Source organism: Drosophila grimshawi, unplaced genomic scaffold (genome assembly GCF_018153295.1).
Source record: "Drosophila grimshawi isolate 15287-2541.00 unplaced genomic scaffold, ASM1815329v1 contig_311, whole genome shotgun sequence".
Taxonomy (NCBI): Eukaryota; Metazoa; Arthropoda; class Insecta; order Diptera; family Drosophilidae; genus Drosophila; species Drosophila grimshawi.
The window spans coordinates 11,750,159-11,772,324 of NW_025063098.1; the positions used below are offsets into that span (position 1 = coordinate 11,750,159).

General features: G+C 43.8%; 1 protein-coding gene across 12 annotated transcripts; it reads left to right on the forward strand.

Annotated features, from left to right (window-relative positions):
* The first annotated feature begins 63 nt into the window (after window positions 1-63).
* LOC6563391 (papilin) lies at window positions 64-22,078 on the forward strand. 12 transcript variants are annotated; one of them, XM_032737304.2, is made up of 19 exons: window positions 66-348; window positions 10,033-10,093; window positions 10,152-10,330; window positions 10,398-11,426; window positions 11,487-11,790; window positions 11,848-13,963; window positions 14,000-16,375; window positions 16,454-16,633; window positions 16,899-17,069; window positions 17,164-18,230; window positions 18,292-18,475; window positions 18,536-18,736; window positions 18,824-18,994; window positions 19,235-19,809; window positions 19,866-20,016; window positions 20,492-20,938; window positions 21,045-21,203; window positions 21,312-21,428; window positions 21,500-22,072. In XM_032737304.2, the coding sequence occupies exons 1-19, from the start codon at window positions 326-328 to the stop codon at window positions 21,661-21,663; spliced, it is 9,675 nt and encodes a 3,224-aa protein (XP_032593195.2). In that variant the 5' UTR covers window positions 66-325; the 3' UTR covers window positions 21,664-22,072. The 12 variants fall into 12 exon arrangements, with proteins under 12 accessions (XP_032593203.2, XP_032593205.2, XP_032593202.2 ...); XM_043215052.1 differs by having other exon boundaries at window positions 11,848-13,477; window positions 13,568-16,375; XM_043215053.1 differs by having other exon boundaries at window positions 11,848-13,189; window positions 13,568-16,375.
* The last annotated feature ends 88 nt before the right edge of the window (window positions 22,079-22,166 follow it).

The window sequence follows — 22,166 nt, forward strand, 5'->3', positions numbered from 1 at the left end:
CAACGGAATTAGAGCGATAGTGTCTCGTTCAGTTGTTGGCGTGCGCTCTTACCCTGCGGATGTGCTGTGATCGTGATCGTGTTGGTGAGGACGATACGAAAGGATACGACGACGACGACAACAACGACGCCGCATTTGTCCTTTTGGCAATGCGCAAGCGCAAAGTGCATACAAATGTTCAAGTGTCAATTGTGCGAAAATAATTAAAACTCAAGTGAGAAACATCTCAAGTGCTGGAACATTTAAAGTAAACTTTGAAATATTTGTGCAAGGAATTTTGTGAAGAGCAGCGCGAGCAACGCTTTCGATTCATCGAAGCAGCGAAATGGATTTATCGAGGCGGTTGCGGTAAGCATCTGACAAATATGTATCCCACAGATACAATTGCCAGCCGCAGCAGCAGCCGCAGTAGCATCAGCTCGTATTTGGCGTAAAATTGATTCAAATTACAGTGTCAATGCGTATTTTAATTTCATTTGAACTACATGTGCAAACACTTGTCTTGGCTCCTGACTGGCTGGCTGACTGGCTGGCTGACTGGCTGGGTGACTATTTACAACTGATTGTCCTGTTCCCATATGTGTGGGTGTGTATTTGTGTCTGTGTGCTAGAGGGTATGTCCTGGGTACAAGCTGTCTGTGCAACAGGCGCTTCGTTGTTGACAGTGCGCGACTGCCATTATCCTGGCCAACATTTTGTTTGCATGACAAATTACATAGCCCGCTTAATTGAAGATTCTTAACGAAAATTGCAACATTTTGCAAACAAAATTCAATATATCCTTTGCCTTGATTGTTACGCCAAGCTGTGCGAAAATAATCATTTATTATGTTAATCAAATTCAATCAAATTGAAGAATGGTATCTACTCGATAAACTCTGAATAATCAGCCTCATGTTTAATTATATTCATTCTTTCGAGGAAAATGGTGCTATCTAAATATTTATGTGACTATTAAAAATGCGAAATTTCTTCTGCTAAAAATGAAATGATAAAAAAGTACGCTGTTTCATAGCCCATATTAAATGCTGCTAGCTATAAGTGATGTCTGTCGAATTCAAGTATTTTAAGCAATCTTTTTAATTAAATGTGGAATCTTTAGAATTATAAGAAGCATGCGAATCAATTGGATAATCAGTGTCTTATGACCCATATTTGCCCAATCGATATTTCCTGTTCAAAAATGTTCCATAATTCTCATAGTCTGGCAGCAAAACTGAACTCGAATCTATTCCCTATTTACTTGTGAAGACAAACATTTGGTTTTTGACGCAGTCTTTGTTGGTTTTTTTAAATTTGTGTGCGAACACAGAAATCAAATCAAAATTTCGTATTGAAATGTAAATATTTATGCCCAATAGTTAAGTCTAAATTGTATGCCGGGCATGGATGTATGTAGGTGAAATGCGTGCGCTTTGAAGTGATTTTCGAAAGACGTAGCACAGAAAATATGAAAAGAAGAAACACTTTGACATGAAGTTAACCAGGCAACCATCAACCGCGTGCTCAGTCAGTTCAAAGTTGATGGTGACTCTGTAGCTATACTGCTTTTGATAGATCTTGATGAAGCTGAAGCAGTTGCTCTCACGCACACAACGCTGGACATTTATCTTTTGTATGATCTGAAGCGCTGGCATTTGGCAGTTGACCGCAGCACTGCGTGCGTTTTATTTTTGGCCAAAGTCATAAAGTTGCCGACGCGCTGACCGGCACATAGATGCTCACAAACTTGTTACCCCGTGCCAGGCTCTGACTGGCTCTGGCCAACGGGCAGTTAGCGCATCCATTCATCAAGTATTTTAAAGCTTTTCGCGAAAAACGCTGTGCTTGCCACTTGAAAGGGAAAATTCGGTGTGTTGTCAACGACTGCTGGCATCGGTGGCGAAGCCGTTGTTTGTTGTTATTGTGGTTGCTTTGTTTTTTAGGTCCGCTTTGTTCTACGAAATTGCGTTAGAATGTGGTCAACACATGACCCCTTTAGCGGAGGCGACAATGACACGTGTTTTGCTATAGATTCAATCCAACTTCGCGGAAAATCTATTTTAAGTACAAAATGCAAACTACGCCAAGATAGATAGTCGCTAAAATTTGTATACGGTTCCCGAAATTCTGAATTGGCATATGATTTTCCATTGAATTTAATGAAAATGATGATAAAACGGTTATTCCTTCAAATAACTTAAGTATTTTAACTATATATATAAATATTTCACAATTTATCATTAGAGTATGTGTTTCTTAACAGTGTTTGATCATTTAATATTTTGAAAAAATTCGCGCACAATCGATGTACACGTGGAACAAGTGTTTCCGTTTGAATATTTTAATCGGATCTATTTTTGTTCCAAATCGCACACTTGAAATATTTGTCTGTAAGTGATTCAATTGTCGAGCATGCCGTTACGTATAATTTGTCACCGGCCAGGTCAATAGCCAGTCTGTAGTTTAATGGTACAGCCTAAACATTTTAAGACACTCGACTGTTTGTGGGCCCATTAACTTGGCCATTAGACTCTCATTGCCATTACGTGGAGCAAAACTTTGTCACTAGCGACGGCTTTGAACTTGACTCAGTTACTGCTGACAATACGAAGATCAGTGTTGAGATGCGGTGAGCAGCATTTACCAAATAAATTATGAACATTAAGATACATATTTATGATTTGTTTATATTCAGAGTTTAATAGAAATGTAGATCAAGTTGATGCTTAAATCCAAAAATAAATGCTTACCCACTATGCCTGCCTCTCTCCAGCTTCATATTACGTGTGTGCCGTGATTGTTTGCTATGTTTTAACTATAATTTTCCGCTGAACACCACTAAATTTCAACCAACAACAATTGAAACACAACCAGCAGCAGCAACATGGCCAAATTGTTTATTAAGTGTTTGTGTGTGTGTTTAACTAAGTATAAACAATAAATTCCCCAAATTGATGCTTTGAAAATGATACACGCACACTCTATTCAAAGTAGTCGAATACTTACTAATAAACCGGCAAAATCGTGCACACAAGTTGGAAAAACCAAACACATCGATTGCAAAATTGAGCCTTAATTACTGTAAATAAATCGCTTAAGCAAATACTTATCGAATGTGGTAAGTTCTCTAAAGGGGTTCCGTTGCCGCTGCTGTTGGTGTGAAAATAATCCGGAGTTTGCTGTTTGCGGCGAAATGGAATTAATGGGATTTTCGAATGATGCGGCAAATGAGCAACAAATTGAACGCATGTCGAGCAAAGACAAACAACTTGCATTATGGTTGCTGCCGCTGCTATTGCGATCCTTCCATGGCTCAATTACAATCCAAGTTCATGGCGGCCATGCTGCATGCTGCATGCTGCATTTGCAACATGTGTTTAACTGGCCCCCAGTGGCAACGGCAGCTAATGATGATGAACTGACGAAGATCTGTAGATCTTGTTCCCATGACTTTATGCATTATGCTTAATTAACAAAGGCTGCCGACGTCGCGTCGTCGCGTTTAATTATTCCGTTGCCCAGCATTAAATCAAATGCGGCTCCCTAGTCGCAAATATGTTAATTTTTAGCCTAAAAGCAGAACACATATGTGCACTCACACACACACACACACACATACTATACACATAATTAAATCGATAGTTTGCTAAAGGCTGAGCATTCGCAAGAGGTCGACGCACGCTGCAACGCGGAAGATAAAAAGGATGCCCCAAAACAAACCACACAAAATATGCCGTCGCAAAACTGCAGAGGCTGAACAAGCCACAAAAAAAAAACACAAAAAACACACAAAAAAAAAAACAAAAATACAAAAAAAAGGTCGCATGACGGACAAAAATATCCAAAATTGTTGCAAAGCAAACGAGGGACAGTGGACATTAGCGGACAGCGCGGAGTGAGGTGCCCCAACGAGATACGTCATATGCAGCCGCGGCAGCAGCAGTAAAATGTGCCTTTAAATGCAGCAGCAACAAGTCAGGCAGAGCTCAGACAGAGCAAAAAGCCATAAAAATATTTTGACTGGCGGCTAAAGACCTCAACTGCTTGCTGCTGTTCTTGTAGTTGTTGTTTGAGTTTGTTGTTGCTGCTGCTGATGGATGTTGCAGACGTGACTTAAATTCCAATGACAGAACAGGAGCGAAATGCAGCTCAAATTGAAATCAAATAGGGACACGGACTAAGAAAAGCACAGGACACGTGATTTGCAACTTTTGCAACTGCATCTTGTTGCACCACTTAGCATTTGCATAACAGTAATTCAAACTGCTAGATGGCTCCATTTACCTGCCACCTACCTTGGAAGCAACAAATACAGAAACACCAACAGCCCATCAGTTAATAAGAATTTACCGAATTGTTGCCGTCAGTGCTAAGAATAACAATTTCAGCTTATAATTGTGTAATAAATCAATGTCTGTTCTACATTTTGGCTGTCAGCCCGATGGTTAAAATGTTCGCGGAGTTCGCATTTCAGTTTAAATCTATTAATGTGAATAACTGCAACTGTTGTCCGTCACGATGCGTAACAAATTTTCACTTATTTAATTTTGCACTTTCTATTAGCATTCTTTAGTAAAGTTTAATATATTTTATAGACTTTACTATGCGCTGTATTCCAGACTACGATTCAGAGTTAACTGATGTTTTCGTGTATTGAAAGTACACTCCATACGACTGTAAAAAATTTGTTAAAGAGTACGGATCCTCTAGTGTACCGATGATTTATGTAATAGTCGACCATTGCAAATGGCTTTAATAGTATTTTAGTGATGCTAAAAAAGATTTATCTGTGTATATACAAAATGTTATCCATCTCCAAACTGAATATGACTGTATATTGCGTTTGTTTATAATGTGTTAAAGTATATACATATGTATATATATATTTCTATATAAATAAAAGAACAAAATTCTGCACATTTTTTCTATATTAATGTTGAGTATCTAATTTATATGCTCAGTTAAGTAAATATCTATAAAAATTCTGAAGGTAATTATGTGCTGAAATGTGCTAGAGCATGCAGCATCCTGTGAATTTATTTTTGGAATTTTCTAGCGCATACTGTACTGTTTATATATAGTATATAATATACCGGGCCAGTTGGGCGCATCTAGGTAGAAGTACAAAGTTCGAAAGTTTGAGAGTTAAGACTTTATGATTTTTGTGTTTTATTTTCGCCTTGCAATTAGTTATGAGTACTCATACTCGTAGTTGTACCACTTTAGAGCACTTGAAGCGGACTGTTGCAATCTCGCTCCAAATGAGTTGGGCAAATAGAAAATTGCCAATATTTATGTGTGGCTGTGTGTGTGTGGAGTGTGCTTTGCGAATGGGGTGTGGGGGAAGCGAGTGAGGCGTTATGATGCCTCTAATTAGTTACATGGTATGTTTGTTGATGCTGTTGTTGTTGATGTTGATGTTAATGCTGTTGTTATTGTTGTCGTTAATATGCAGTCGGCTTAAGTCTGAGTCTCTCGCATATTGCAGTTCAAGTGGCTGCTGTTGCCCAGTCAATGCAAAATTTGCCATAAAAATTTGTTTACAAATGTTTGTTGTTATTGTGAAATAAACCATTTTGCCTGCTTGCGCTCTCGGCTGCTGTCAGCCAGTGAAATTTATGGGTCAGTAAGTTGTTGCAGCTCGCACTAAAGTGAAATGCAGCAAATGTTGCAATCTCTCGCACTTCCTCTCCCTTTAACTGTCACTGTTTCTTCGTCTCTTTCTATCTGAGCTTGAGCTCAACTGTGCATTCTGTTTGCTCATTTGCTCCGCTCGTTTGCTCAAACGCGTGACAAATATTACATTAAGCATTTATGCAAACTTTGTTGCCTCTTAGCCTTAAAATGCGGCTACTTTGTTAAGGGCGCACACACACATATAAGCACGCCCAAACATGCTGTTGCATAACACTGCTCTGTGTCTCATTTAGTAAGCAGTGCCAGCAGCACAGATTGCAGTGCGTTGAGAATGTGTATTAATTTCACTACTCAATTAAGTTTAATTAATTTTGAAATTGATAATTGCTTTCTCATATGCGTTGCAAGTGTTTTTGCCTGGCAGCCAAAATGGCAGCTAGATTGCAGGGAAAGGAGCCAGGTCGAGTCGACTCGAGCTGTCAACGTTAACGTCGACTTCTACATCGACGTGTGTGCATTGTCTTATGCAAATGCAATTAAAATTTCAACAAAGCAAACATTTACTTCCGTTGCAACAAATGTCGACGCGTCGTGCCAACATCTTCATAGAGTCATCTTTATAGGCATATACATAAGCGGCATCACCATCAGCAGCAGCAGCAGTAGCAGTATTAGCAGCAGAAATAGCAGCAGCATTTACCTGGCCGAACTGCAGCCCCAATGTGGCTTTTCGCATTAGTCTGTGTTTGTCTTGCGATAATTGTATGATTTTGTAATTGTATTTGCACGCCTCCGCATGTGGGCGTCATATTTGAAATGCCAATGCCATCCGTATCCTTTCAACTAATGAGACCAAGCCTGAGAGGCTTCACATAATTGCTGCCTGCTGCTTCAAGGCCAACTGAAGAACATGCTTTTGAATGCAGCCATAGTCTAATTGGGCTAATTGCCAAATGCAACATAATAAAATGTGAACTTGATGAGGAATTATTAGAATTATTATTAATATGTGTATTCAGAGCATCGACTTAAATAATTTTACAATATCCTTAGCCATGGTTTCTTTAATGATTTGCTCACTTGGATAACTTAACTTACTCAACTTAACTTACAGCATTTCATTAAAATGTAAATGAATTAGTGAATATATAAATAAATTTTCAATTTCCATTATTCTTGTGAATGACATTAGTTTAACTCTGAGTTCACCGTTAACTTATTTTGTAACTGCATTTCAATTTGTTGCAATGAAATCTGTGGCAATTCCATTGGGCACATAAGAAATGCCAACATTTTTTACAATCAACATATTAATCGGGGGCAGTTAAAGTCAAATGATTGCAGCTGCCAACTAGGTGGGATGGGGTATAGGGTAGTATTGTGGAAGTGCGGGGCATTCCATCTTCATCAAAGGCCCCGGAGCTGCGAAATGCGTCGGAGGCTGCTGTGGCATCTGCAAGCTATGTATAAATGTAGCATGTTGCACTCTCACATTGGCTTGCCATGCATTCCTGTTAATACTTTTAAATAGAACGCACTGCTGGCTGACTGCCCGAGCTGCCGCAAGTGCTACAAGTGCTGCAAGTGCCCGTACCCCAACTGCTCCCTTTGGGTTAATCAAGTGGCATGGGAAACTGCGTAAAGAGTCGCTGCCTATGCTAGCCTAAGTGAGGGCGTATGCTTGCCACGACCTCGCCGATGAGTCATGTTAAAATAAACAAATCAAAAACTGTTTTCTGTCTTCAGGTGTGGATTCTGCTTTCAATTTATTTTTGTGGCCGACGTTTTGTTTAGATTCGTTCCGACTTGCCACATAGTTATTTAGTTTTTGGTTTTTGTTTAGCATCGAAAATTATACATAGTATGTTTTGTTCTTGAGTTTGCCGTACAAGTGCAATCGCTTCTATTGTAAGTGCTATTGTTATTGTTGTTGTTGCGGTTCATTAGCAGCCGACTTATTTATGATGGCCATTGCAACACTTTAACCAACAAATGCACTTGTTGCTTTGCAAGAGATTTCAAAATCCATACATCCATAGGATGTGGATTGAATGTGAACAAACATTTGCCCCCCAAAATGGTGTCAACCAAATACTTAAGTCTGAGATGCTCTTGATGGAGAGTAATAAGATATGCGTATACTTAATCAGTGTATCAATGAATACCAAACAATCGTAGTACATAATTTCTTAAATTTTCAAAGCTGTGTAGTTTGTTATAAATGGAAATTACAAAATTGGTATTCACCTAACGGAGAGTTACTAAGCAGTAAAATTAATCAATGATCAGAAATAAAAATAATTTTACATTGTACAACTAAACAATACATTTCCGAGTGAGAAATAATAAATACTCTAGAGTTTCCAAGCCCAGCAACTATTAACTTATAACTTTTGGAAAATACTGAATGCTTCTCATAACGAACTTTCATTTTCCAGTCTGCTGCAGAGATTTAACTAAAGTAAACAATGAACAATGCACTCCATTGTTTGATTGCTTAAATGGAATCCTTTCATTTTAATTTAACTGGGCCTGTAATTGACCCAGACAATGCTGTGGAAAGCTGCCGACAACATCTGCCTTGATCTTGGCCATTAGTGAGCAGTGGGCTGCTCAAGATTGATGTCCATTATCCAATTGGGGTCAGAACAAAAGCAACGCTTTGCTTTAGTATATCAAATACAGGCGGACATATTTTAGCCTGGATATGGGTCTGATGTTATCTGGTATTGTTTTCAAGTTTCCGTCGAATTTTTAGCATATCCGCTTTATGTTTGACATTTACTTTGTGGCGATGTTTGTGGTTTGTGGGATGCCAGCGGTTTTCATTTGATGTGTACAATTAATGCATATTCATACTTGTGTATTTAAAGATTGGGGCAACTGTTTATGTTTGTGTCACGTGGCATCCGCCATATGTGGATTCAAGAATTTCGGGTAGCATATATTTCAATACCATGCAGAACATACAATGTTCATTTTGTTTTGATTTCACGCATGTATGTTTCACGTGGCGCAAATTTGTGCGTAATCAGCATGGAGCCAAAAATGAAATCACGACTTCTTTGCGGCTTCTGCGGTTTCAGCAGATTTTTGTTGGGCTATCCAATTAATAGCGGGTCGCACTGAGACCATGTCCTGGTACTGTATCCTGTTTGTATGACGCAATGGTATAGCAGGCGTCTAAGAGACGCCGCCTCGAGCTCGAGTCAGCCCCGGCTCAATGGACTGTGAAATGTGTGCCGTGGCGATGCCATCGTTGTCGTTGTCGGTGTTCTGGCATTGTCGCGGCTTACTTGCCAAAGCAATAGGTGTCCTGGCATTGGTTTCAAAAGGGAAATGCGCTCAAATTGCATTAAAATGCCAACACAGAAGCATAAAAATTATGGGCACACTTGGCGTGCCACTCTACAAGAACTGCCATCCAGGACCCGGCCCTGTCATAAGCAGCACGCCTGCTGTGCCCCGCAGTCTCTGTCTCTGTCGCAGTCGCAGTCGCAATCGCAGTCAGTCGGAGGCGTCCAACTGTAACAAAACGCAGGCTCCTTGCACGCAGCGTCAAAAATTAAATTGGCAAGCCACCAACAGGGAGCGGGGCCTGGGGCTACTACCAAGCCTGCCACGTTGCCTGCAACATTGAACGCTTTTGACATATTCACGCAACTTGTCCTCGCTCGCCGCATCCTCGTCCTCGACCTCGTCCGGGATTGTGACTATGGCTGCGGCGTCGCCTTGTCTGTGGCATAATCATATATTCTTTGCTGGCGGGTACTTATTATTTACTTGTTCTTTTCTTTTTGGCAAATCGGCAGGAAGCGCCTCTAAATTATGTCTTGTTTATGTGGCAGTGCATATTTATGGCCAGCGTCGCGGCGCACAATAAAAAATTGTTACCGAAAAGAATGAAATTGCAAAATTTGACTTGACCAAGTTACACAAGGCGCCCACTCCACGATCTACTCCCCCACCCCATCACATAATGTAAAAACAAGTTCAATGTTTGTTTCCTATGACCAGTGGACATAAACAAGTTCATGTTATTGTTGTTGTTGTTGTTGCGAAGCCCTACAAAAGTTTATTTGTAAACCTCTGCTGGTCGTAGCGTGTCTCTTATGAGAAAGTCGTTGACAAATGACTGACTCCCAACACCTTTTCCCCTCTCTACACGCTCAATACCCCTTTCTCTCTCTCTCTGTCTCTGCCTCTCTCTCACTCTCTCTCTTTCGCATCCGCCTGTTGGTTATTTTAATGAGCTAGTGTGGCCAAGCATGCGGCAAAGTCAACAAATATTTGCAACAAGTCCGCACGTGACGCTGTGCCTCATGCGTTTAATGAATAGACGCATGAACTGTTTGCGTGGCCTGTGCAACATTTAATTAAATTGTATTCTGTCTTTTTTTTTTCGAATTACAGCTCAACTGCCTTGGTAGCATTCATATTACTCATAGGTATACAGGACTCACAGAGTAGATTTGTAAGTATAATTAAGTAGAGTGTAGTTAAGTATAGCTATAACTGTTGCTCCTGTGTAGCCTGGACTACGTGCAAAAAGACAATATGGCGCGAATCTATATTTACCCGCCAGTTACGTGACGCCTGGCGGCGAGGGAGACGATCCCAACGAATGGACGAACTGGAGCTCACCATCGGATTGCTCGCGCACCTGTGGAGGCGGCGTTTCCTATCAGACACGTGAATGTCGTAGAACAGAGTGAGTAATGGCTAAAAGGCGAATATTATAGCTAATTTATCTCTATATCTAAATTATTATGTCTTAGCTCGAATGGCGAACCGATGTGCAGCGGTGGCAGTCGTCGTTACTACTCATGTAACACGCAGGACTGTCCCGAGGAGGAGCCTGACTTTAGGGCCCTACAGTGTTCGCGCTTCGATGATAAGAAATTTGATGGAGTGCTCTACGAGTGGGTGCCCTACACGAATGCGCCAAATCCGTGCGAATTAAACTGCATGCCGAAGGGTGAACGCTTTTACAACCGCCAGAAGGAGAAGGTGGTGGATGGTACACGGTGCAATGACAAGGATCTGGATGTATGTGTAAATGGTCAGTGTATGCCCGTTGGCTGTGACATGATGCTGGGCAGCGATGCCAAAGAGGATAAGTGTCGCAGATGTGGTGGAGATGGCAGCACCTGCAAGACCATTAAGAACATATATACATCCAGTGACCTGTCTTATGGCTACAACGATCTTTTGCTCGTCCCTCAAGGAGCAACGAACATTCGAATTCAGGAATTGGCACCGTCAAACAATTACTTGGCATGCCGCAATGCATCGGGTCACTATTATCTCAATGGCAATTGGAAAATTGATTTCCCACGGCCCATGTTTTATGCAGGATGTTGGTGGACTTATCAGCGTAAGCCCATGGGTTTTGCTGCTCCAGATCAGATGACTTGCAGTGGTCCCATATCCGAGAGCATTTACATTGTAATGTTGGTGCAGGACAAGAATGTGAACGTTGACTACGAGTACAGCATCCCGGAATCTCTGAGCCATAGTCAGCCCGATGTGAACACGTGGACGCATCGCGAATTTGGACCATGTAGCGCGTCCTGCGGAGGTGGCACTCAGTCCCGTCTAGTTACCTGCAACAATCGCCTCAATTTACAAGAAGTTGATGATTCTCTCTGTGAGGGTCAGACCAAACCAGCTGAAAGCCAGGAATGTGGTGTTGAGCCCTGTGCTCCACATTGGGTTGAGGGTGAGTGGGACAAGTGCTCGAAGGGTTGTGGATCAGATGGCTTCCAGAATCGAACTGTAAGCTGCGAGCGCATCTCCTCTGATGGGTAAGCTATATACGTTGTGCTAAATTATGGATAGAAGATAAACAATACACATTTACAAAGTATTCACTCAGCTGAAGATGACGCCGTGTGCCTTCAAGAAGTGGGTAACAAGCCGGCGACAACTCAAGAATGCAATCGTGACGTCAAGAACTGTCCCAAATATCATTTGGGTCCTTGGAAACCTTGTGACAAGCTGTGTGGCGAAGGCAAACAGACGCGTAAGGTTACATGCTATATCAAGGAGAATGGTCGCAAACGCGTTCTGCCAGATGATGATTGCGTGGAGGATAAACCGGAGGAAGAAAAGACTTGCCTGCTGGCACCGTGCGAGGGTGTGGACTGGATCGTATCACAGTGGAGTGGTGTACGGATTTTTTGGATTTTAGCTTAAACAAAAATAACAATTCTTTCTTTTTTATAGTGCAATGCTTGCGGGCAAACTACAGAAACTAGAACTGCTATATGCGGCTCCAAGGATGGAAAGGTTTACCCAGAGGAATTTTGCGGAGAAGAGGCTCCTGAGTTGTCCAGACCATGCAGCTCCAAAAAGTGCGATTCCCAATGGTTTTCATCAGAATGGAGCAAGTGTTCAGCGGCATGTGGAAAGGGAGTTCAATCGCGCATAGTCATCTGTGGAATTTTTGATGGCAAGAGTATTAAAACAACGGAGGATTCCAAGTGCGATGCAGCATCAAAGCCAACATCAGATCAGGAATGCGAAGGCGATGAAAAGGAATGTCCTGGTGAATGGTTCACTGGACCTTTCGGCGAATGTAGCAAACCTTGCGGTGGCGGTGAGCGTACTCGAGAAGTTTTGTGCCTGTCGAACGGAACCAAGTCTCTCAATTGCGATGAGGCGAAGGTTGAATCCATATCAGAAAAGTGTAATAGTGAGGCTTGTACCAAAGATCAACTTTTACCACTCACTAGCACTGATAAGCCGGTGGAGGATGATTTAGAGGAATGTGAGGAAGATGACTTTGATTTGGTCCACGGTGAGCTAACAGAAGCGGATGAAGAATCAGAAACAATTTCATCAATAACGACTGATGATTTAATGTTAAGTGATAGCCCATACTCAACTTCTGAAGATGCCTCTGCTTCTACCGATAGCACATTTGAAGGATCAGGTTCAGAAAGCACTTCGGATAGCGGTATTTCATCTGAAGGTAGTGGAGATGATGGATATACAACAGATGTTTCATCTTCTACTGATGAATCGTCCACGGACATTTCCAGTGAATCGAGTGGTTCGACAGACAGTAGTGAATCGACATCAGAGGCCTCGTCATCATCTGTATCTGGATCCACATCGGATTCCTCCACAGGAGGATCAACTGAGTCTAGTTCAAGTGGCTCAACGGACGCCTCAAGCTCTACAGACTCAAGCTCAAGCACAGACGCCTCTAGCTCGACAGATGCATCAAGTTCAACAGATGTGTCAGGATCCACAGATGTTTCTGGCTCAACGGATATCTCTAGCTCAACAGATGTCTCAGGGTCTACAGATGCCTCAAGTTCGACGGATACCTCAAGCTCTACAGACGTGTCAGGATCAACAGATGCTTCAAGCTCGACAGATGCCTCAGCCTCGACAGATTCCTCATCCTCGACAGATGCCTCAGCCTCGACAGATGCCTCAGCCTCGACAGATGCCTCAGCCTCGACAGATGCCTCAGCCTCGACAGATGCCTCAGCCTCGACAGATGCCTCAGCCTCGACAGATGCCTCAGCCTCGACAGATGCCTCAGCCTCGACAGATGCCTCAGCCTCGACAGATGCCTCAGCCTCGACAGATGCCTCAGCCTCGACAGATGCCTCAGCCTCGACAGATGCCTCAGCCTCGACAGATGCCTCAGCCTCGACAGATGCCTCAGCCTCGACAGATGCCTCAGCCTCGACAGATGCCTCAGCCTCGACAGATGCCTCAGCCTCGACAGATGCCTCAGCCTCGACAGATGCCTCAGCCTCGACAGATGCCTCAGCCTCGACAGATGCCTCAGCCTCGACAGATGCCTCAGCCTCGACAGATGCCTCAGCCTCGACAGATGCCTCAGCCTCGACAGATACCTCAAGCTCCACAGACACATCCTCCTCGACAGATACCTCAAGCTCCACAGACACATCCTCCTCGACAGATACCTCAAGCTCGACAGATGCATCAGCCTCGACAGATACTTCTGAATCTACTGAATCCTCATCAACCGATTCTTCTACCAGTCAGTCGACAGAATCAACAGAATCAACAGCATCTACAGATTCGACCGTCTCATCATCCACGGAAAGTACCTCTGAATTTACAACAGAATCAACAGAGTCGACTAGTTCACCTGATTCAACTGAGAGCACCTCAACAGACGTTAGCTCATCAACATCCTCAGAAAGCACTAGTGATGGAACTAGCAATGCATCGAGCGAATCATCTGATTCAACATCTGGAAATACTGAATCTACAGATAGCTCTGCTTCAACAGGTACCATGGATGGGTCCACGGCAAGTGTTGGAAGCACCAGCTCTGTTGATACTTCTACCGATGGTTCAAGCGAAGGGTCTACAGATAGCTCCACTGATGGCTCTACAGATAGTTCCACCGATGATTCATCTGATGGTTCGACTGATAGCACGACTGATGGAACAACTGATGTTTCAGGCTCGACTGATGTTTCAGGATCGACTGATGTTTCTGGTTCGACTGATGTTTCAGGTTCGACTGATGTTTCTGGTTCGACTGATATTTCAGGATCGACTGATGTTTCTGGTTCGACTGATGTTTCTGGTTCGACTGATGTTTCAGGTTCGACTGATATTTCAGGTTCGACTGATTCGTCTGTATCTACTGAGTCTACTGTCGAACAAAGCTCTGGTTCAACAGAGAGTACAACGGAAGGGTCAAGCGACGGTTCTACTACTGAAGGCGTTTCGTCTTCAACTGTGGATGCTAGCTCTGGCTCTACAGAAAGTTCAGCTTCCACCGAAAGCTCAAGTTCGTCCGACAGTACAGAAAGCTCTACTGATATATCTGAAACCACAGGACTGTCAAGCTCAACGGAATCATCTGAATCCACTGCATCTAGTGATGTTTCCTCCACAGAATCTTCTGACACCACTGGCTCTACCGATATTTCCTCGTCTGTCTCTTCTGACTCTACAGACACCACTGAGAGCGGAGGTACAACGGAAAGTGGGGCGACTACTGACACCACATCTGAAAGCTCAACAGACAGTTCATTGTCAACTGACAGTTCATTGTCAACTGACAGTTCATTGTCAACTGACAGTTCATTGTCAACTGACAGTTCATTGTCAACAGACAGTTCACTCTCAACAGACAGTTCACTCTCAACAGACAGTTCACTCTCAACAGACAGTTCACTGTCAACAGAGGAGGATACTACCAGCGATATTTGGAGCACTTCCAGTTCAGATACCGACTCCAGTACGCCACACACTTGGGAGACGACTCTTACACCTAAGCAAAAAGACCTTCGTAAATGTAAACCGAAGAAGTCGAATTGCGAGAAGTCCAAGTTTGGTTGTTGTCCTGATGGCAAGTCGACGCCCAAAGGTCCATTTGACGAGGGTTGTCCCATTGCGAAAACTTGTGCTGACACAGAATTCGGTTGCTGCTCAGACGGAGTTTCTCCAGCCACTGGCAAGAAGAATAAGGGTTGTCCTAAATCAGATTGTGCGGAGACTCTCTTTGGTTGTTGTTCCGATAAATACACAGCTGCACAGGGTGAGGATGATGAGGGATGCCCAGAACCAACAACATTATCGCCAACAACTACGCCAGAAGAAACGACGATTGAGTCATCGACAGATGACGGCTCCGGTGATGTTAGTCTGTCAACAGAGATGGACACCGCTGTTACATCATGCTCCTTTACCGAGTTCAGTTGTTGTCCTGATGGAAAGACACCTGCCAGGGGCGAAAATTTCGCTGGCTGCCCAGAGGAAGAGGTTCGTCGAGGTTGTGATAGCTATGAGCATGGTTGTTGCCCAGATCGTCGTACACCTGCTGCCGGTCCCAATGGAGAAGGTTGCACTGCCTGCACTAATGAACCCTTCGGTTGCTGCCCAGATAACCAGACGCCCGCTCACGGCCCTCAAGGCGAGGGCTGCTGCATTAATACAGCTTACGGTTGCTGTCCCGACAATATAAGGCCTGCATATGGACCCAACTCAGAGGGCTGCGAATGTACAGACTCTCCATATGGTTGTTGTGCGGACAAAAAGACTCACGCACGCGGATACCAACAAGAAGGTTGCCCATGTGAGACCACACAGCACGGCTGTTGTCCCGACAAGATAACGGCTGCCAGCGGACCCAAATTTATGGGATGTCCCTGCGAAACAACGCAATTTGGCTGTTGCCCAGATGGACTCTCCTTTGCCGCAGGACCACGTAATCAAGGCTGCCACTGTTCTCAGTCAGAGTACAATTGTTGTGAGGATGGTAAGACACCAGCTAAGGGACCCAACTTTGAGGGCTGCACCTGTGTGGAGACCAAGTTTGGCTGTTGTCCTGATGGCGTTACCAAGGCTGAGGATGAAAAGTTCGGCGGTTGCATTAATGTTCAAGAACCCCCACAAAAGGATTGCGGCCTGTCCAAAGAACTTGGAAACTGTACCAACTTTAGTGTCAAATACTACTTTAACCCATCCGATGGGCGATGTGCTCAATTCTGGTATGGCGGTTGTGGAGGCAATGGTAATCGATTCGAGACCAAGGCTGACTGCCAGGACACGTGTCAGGAGTATACCGGTGAACACGTTTGCCAGCTACCCAAGAGCTCTGGACCCTGTAAATCCTTTTCCAACAAATGGTACTTCGATACAGATAGAAATCGGTGCGAGGAGTTCCAATATGGCGGATGCTATGGCACCAACAATCGCTTCAACAGTCTCGAAGAGTGCCAGGGAACTTGTGCAATCAGCGAGAGCATGCGTAAGAAAATATTATCGAATTTACTAGCACAGAAGGTTAAATCAATTATAAACTGTGTATATATTCTTTATAATTTAGCTGCCTGCGAACAGCCAGTGGAGAGCGGACCCTGCGCCGGCAACTATGAGCGTTGGTACTACGATAACCAGACGGATGTGTGTCGTTCATTCAGATATGGTGGTTGCAAGGGTAACAAGAATAACTTCCCCACGGAACATGCCTGCAGTTACAGCTGTCGCCAGCCTGGTGTGCTTAAAGGTTTGAGATTTCATATATTTATTTACCATGGATTGGTATCGTTTTATTTATTATATGTATTAGTAATGTCTTGTCTAGGTTTAAGCTTTATTTTACTTTACGTTATTATTTTATCCTGGTTAACGGTATATTTTTTTACAATTTCATTTTATTTGCTTGACTTTTGTCTGTGCATGGTTGTTTGTTGCTTGCTATATCCTACACTTACATCTATACCCTGAACTCCTGCACGTTATACTCGTAACACACACAAACACACTCCCAGAGCAATGCTCACTGCCTAAGCAAACCGGTGATTGCAGCGAGAATCATGCCAGATGGCAGTTCTCAACAAGCGAGAAGCGCTGCTTGCCTTTCTACTACACGGGTTGTGGTGGCAACAAGAACAATTTCCCTACATTGGAATCATGCGAGACTCATTGTCCTCGGCAAGTTGGTAAGCTTTCAATGTTGTGCGATCGCTTTCAATGTGCGCAAAGTTGTACCTCCTCGTTAGATCAATTAGTGTTAACACTGTCTCATTGTCTTAGCCAAGGACATTTGCGATATTCCCGCTGAGATCGGCGAATGCGACAAATATGAAGCTCTCTGGTATTATGATACCAGTTCTACTACCTGTAGACAATTCTACTATGGCGGCTGCGGTGGTAATGAGAATCGTTTCACCAGCGAGGATGCTTGTATGTCTCGCTGCAAGAAAGAGCCGGAGCCGGAGCCTCCAATTCCTCCGCCAGTATCGTCCACAGGGGATATCTGTGATCAACCAGAGGAACGAGGCGATTGTGAGGACTATTCGCTTAAATGGACGTTTAATAAATCAAGAGGTACTTGTTCCCAGTTCTATTATGGTGGCTGTGGAGGCAATGGCAACCGTTTCGAGACCGAATCCGACTGTATTCAGCGCTGTGCCAGGCAGGAGCCGGAGCCGGAACCAGTGCGTCAGTACCCACAAGAACGGCAGCCCGAACGACAACCTGAACGACAACCAGAACGACAACCCGAACGACAACCCGAATCAGGAAACCTATGTGATCAACCAGCGTCTATGGGTGATTGCGATCAGTATGTGCTTAAGTGGAACTACAACTCCACCGCGGGTAGCTGTGTGCAGTTTTACTATGGCGGCTGTGGTGGCAATGATAATCGCTTCGAAACCGAACAGGATTGCACTGCGCGTTGCACTGTAGGCGAGTCTAATACGGCCAAGTGCTTCCTGCCCAAAGAAACTGGCAACTGTTACGAGAATACAGTTCTCTGGTACTACGATAGCCAACAGGGTCTCTGCGATCAGTTCGTTTATACTGGCTGCGGTGGCAATGACAATAAATTTGCAACCGAAGACGATTGCCAGCAAGAATGCGATGCTGCGCAGCATACCTGTTCACTACCCCCAGTCGAGGGTGTTCGTTGTGATAGCAATCCTGTGTTGCGTTGGTACTTTGATGAGCGTACGGGTGGCTGCCACAAATTCCAGTTCACTGGATGCCACGGCAATCGCAACAACTTTGTGTCAGAGCGATCCTGCATGGACTACTGTCGCCATGGTGAGCAGGAGCCAGAACCGGAACCAGAACAGGAACCAGAACCAGAAAAACCGGTAAGCCAATAATTAACTTCCAGCATTGATTCTATAGCTTCCAATGATTTGATTTCTTCAGTCCTATTCGGTATGCACACAACAACCTGAGGCCGGAGAGTGCGACAATCGTACCACTGCCTGGTTCTATGACAATGATAAAATGGCCTGCACAGCCTTCACCTACAGTGGCTGCGGTGGTAACGGCAATCGTTTTGAGACGCGCGATCAATGCGAGCGCCAGTGCGGAGAGTTTAAGGGAGTAGGTAAGTTAGAGTGGTCTTATAATCATTAAGTGTCCTAGTTGTATTAACATCTTGTGTTAGACGTTTGCAATGAGCCGGTGTCAACGGGACCCTGCACACAGTGGCAGACCCGCTATTACTACAATCACGATAAACAGATCTGCGAGCCTTTCACTTACGGTGGTTGCAATGGCACCGGAAACCGCTTCAACGATATATATGAGTGTGAAACGGTTTGTGTTGCGGGTCGCGAGCCACAGTCCCCCTTGGGTACGGCTAAAGGTAACAAAAATTGATGTTGATTCGAGTCGAGAGCAATACGCTTAATATGATTTTGTTTTAATTTCGATTTTGTCTGGACGTAAGTAGATATCTGTCGACTACCTGTGATCATCGGTGTGTGCAATGGACGTTCGGTGCAGGAGCGTCGTTGGTACTACGACGATGAGCGCGGCACTTGTGTGTCCTTTATTTACTCGGGTTGTTCTGGCAACCAAAACAATTTCCGTTCCTTTGAAGCATGCACAAATCAATGCGGAAGTAAGCCTGCCACAAAGCTTTAAAACCTGCACCCGTGCACCACACACACACAAATTCAATACCCACACAATTCTGCACCTAATCCTACTTTGAAACTGCTTGTTCGATTAAGCGTAGACATATCACTCTTCAGTAGTATTTAGTTAGTGCACCCTCACTAGACTTAAGATTGCACGCAAATTTGTAGTCTAGCTGGGCTGTAGCTTTCGAGAACAAATCTGAGTATACAACTTTTCACAGCCCCTGTCAACAATGAGGGATCCAATGAGGTATCTCCCAACCGCTGCGAGGCCTACGATAACAAGTGTCGTGATCTGCGCTGTCCCTATGGCTTGCGTCGCGTGCCCGCCGAGTCGCAGCCGGAGTGCGAGCAATGCATTTGTGTGAATCCTTGCGAGGGGTACCCCTGTCCCGACCACCAACAATGTGCTATTGATGTACCCAACAACGGTGATCGCGAACATGAGTATGTCCCCGTCTGTCGTGATAGAAATAAGCCTGGTGTCTGCCCACAGTTGGCGGCCAATGCCAGCGAATGCGCCGTGGAATGCTACACGGATGCCGACTGTCGTGGCGATAATAAATGTTGCAGCGATGGCTGTGGACAACTGTGCGTGGGTCCGTCACGACCCACCCGACGACCTGAGACTCCACCACCGCCAGTCATCTATCCAGGCGAGGAGAGAGCTTCACTTATTCCTAAGCAGCCACAGGAACTGGATGTGCAGGCCTCAATTGGCGGCATTGCAGTACTGCGCTGCTTTGCAGCGGGCACCCCGGCACCGAATATTACCTGGTCCCTCAAGGATTTGGTAGTAAGTATTGATATGCATTGTAATGAAGTGACAATTTAATGCACATTTTTCAACAGATTGACACGAACCAAGGACGGTATGTGCTCACCTCTAACGGAGACCTGACCATTGTCCAGGTGCGTCAAACTGATGATGGTACCTATGTCTGCGTGGCCAGCAACGGACTCGGCGAGCCAGTACGTCGCGAAGTTGTCATGCAAGTAACAGGTGCGTGGTATTCATTAACTATATAATATTTCAATAGCCTTTGAAAATTCACATGAGACCAAAACTAAATAAGGGAATGCATTTAAATTGTGGATTCCATTTTGCAAATATTCCACTGCCCAAGCTTTGTCAAAACACAGCCGATTGCCACAATCAATTTCCTTTTGATCGTTGTTGTGCATAAAAAATAATACTATATTTATGGGCTCATGGTATGTGTTAGTCGAGCTGCCTCTAATGAAGCATTCTTAATTCTTATTGCTCTGTTTTTACAATTTACGGTACTCGATTGGTCCATAAGTAATTTTTGATTGCCTATGCGAACTTCGGACTTTCGAAGTTTATTAGTTAAGGTTTTTGTTCTCGCTTGATTTGGTGTTGGCATCATTATTAACTGCATTTTTTTTACGGCAAATTTGCATGTTGCTTGCTTTTAACCCCTTGCATGTTGTTGTATTGATGTTGGTGTTGGTAGAACCTAAGAATACACCGGCCTACATCTATGGTGGTAACAACGTTACGCAAATTGTACAATTGAACCGACCGGCATTGCTTCGTTGCCCGGCTGGTGGCCATCCGGCACCACATGTCAGCTGGTGGCGCAACAATCAACATATTGGCATGAGCGGCGGAAGAAGTCGTGGTGTAATGAATCGTGACTACTCGTTATTCCTCGCTTCTGTACAATTGTCTGACCTGGGCTTGTATATTTGCGATGTCTACAACAGTAGGGGACGTCCGGTTTCGCTGCATGTTACACTCAAGGCGGTGGGTCCAGCACGCGCTATGAACAAAGACGATACCAAATACTTGCAGTATATTATTGACCCTGCGACGGCGCCGGTCGCACCAGTGCCGAGATATCCTTACAGGGCAATGCGCCCGGTCTATGTGCCACCTCCCGTAGTTCGAGATCCGCGAAGTAAGTACTAATTGCACGATTTGGTTCGGAATGGCTTGGTTTGTGTGCCTCAATTTGTGTCTAGTGCTGCAGCTAATCTGGAATGTTATCAATTATATGTTCACAGTTAATGCTGAAGCTGTGATTGGCTTGGATCCGCAAAACAGCTACACGCCCGGCTCGACAATTGCAATTGGTTGCTCTGTGCAGGGCTATCCGGCACCGGAAGTGACCTGGACCAAGGATAAGAATCCTTTGGCGAACAATGAGCGCATTCAAATAACTTGTAAGAATTCCATAGCTATCTATCTTTCGCTCGTAATGCTCTATGAGAGTTGCTGATATATGAGATGTACTATTTTTCATATTTATTGATTCTGTGTCTTTTCACCAGCCCAACCGCATCGTTTGATAATCCACGATGTTACCACAGGGGATACCGGACTCTATGGCTGCACTGCCCGCAATGCCTTCAGCTACAGCACCAGCGAGAACACAGTTACAATTAATTGTAAGTGGCTGTTCGATCCATTAATGGTGTTAAGATTTAAGATTAAAACTTATATTTCATATGTCTTGCAGCTGCCATACCGATATCGCCCGAATGTTTTGACAATCCGTACTTTGCGAACTGCAAAATGATCGTAGAGGGCTCGTACTGCGGGCATGTTTATTATGCCAAATTCTGCTGTAGATCCTGCACATTGGCCGGCCAGATAGGGCAGCCTCATCCCAATGCGATTTAATTCCATACTACCAAACTTTCAAGCTTAGCATATTGGTTGGACTTCATTGAATTGAGTTAAACCAAAAAATATTCGGAAAATGAGCAACGTCACAAGCCAGCAGAGAGAAAAAGAAACAAAACAAAAAAGAAATAAATAAACCGCCAATCGCTTTGCCCACAGATCAAGTACATGTAAGGAACGTTTTAATTAGTATCCTATCTACGACGATTTCTTCCAGCACAAAAGAAAATAGTATTAGTTTTTGTTCCTATTTATTCTTGATTTAAATTCCTCCATAGAAAGTGGCTAAAACTTATTTCCATTTTATATATTATTTAGTGTTTTTCTACGATATTTGTGCAACGATTAAAGCAATTTAAGTCTGTAAATAAATCAAAAATTATGTAAAAATAAAAGAGTGCAAATAAATAAATGTGATATTTATTTTCCTAATGCATATATAGAATATTATGCATACAATATATTCATAGAGCAATTCAAATCTCCAACAATGTGGCAAC

What these genes read in the sequence shown, in the direction of transcription:
- LOC6563391 (XM_032737303.2), top strand. Translation starts at nt 326, where the DNA reads ATGGATTTATCGAGGCGGTTGCG. An exon ending in TGCAATCAGCGAGAGCATGC is followed by an intron (nt 16,376 to 16,453) that starts GTAAGAAAATAT and finishes TTTATAATTTAG; the next exon opens with CTGCCTGCGAACAGCCAGTG. An exon ending in ATGCACAAATCAATGCGGAA is followed by an intron (nt 18,995 to 19,234) that starts GTAAGCCTGCCA and finishes AACTTTTCACAG; the next exon opens with CCCCTGTCAACAATGAGGGA.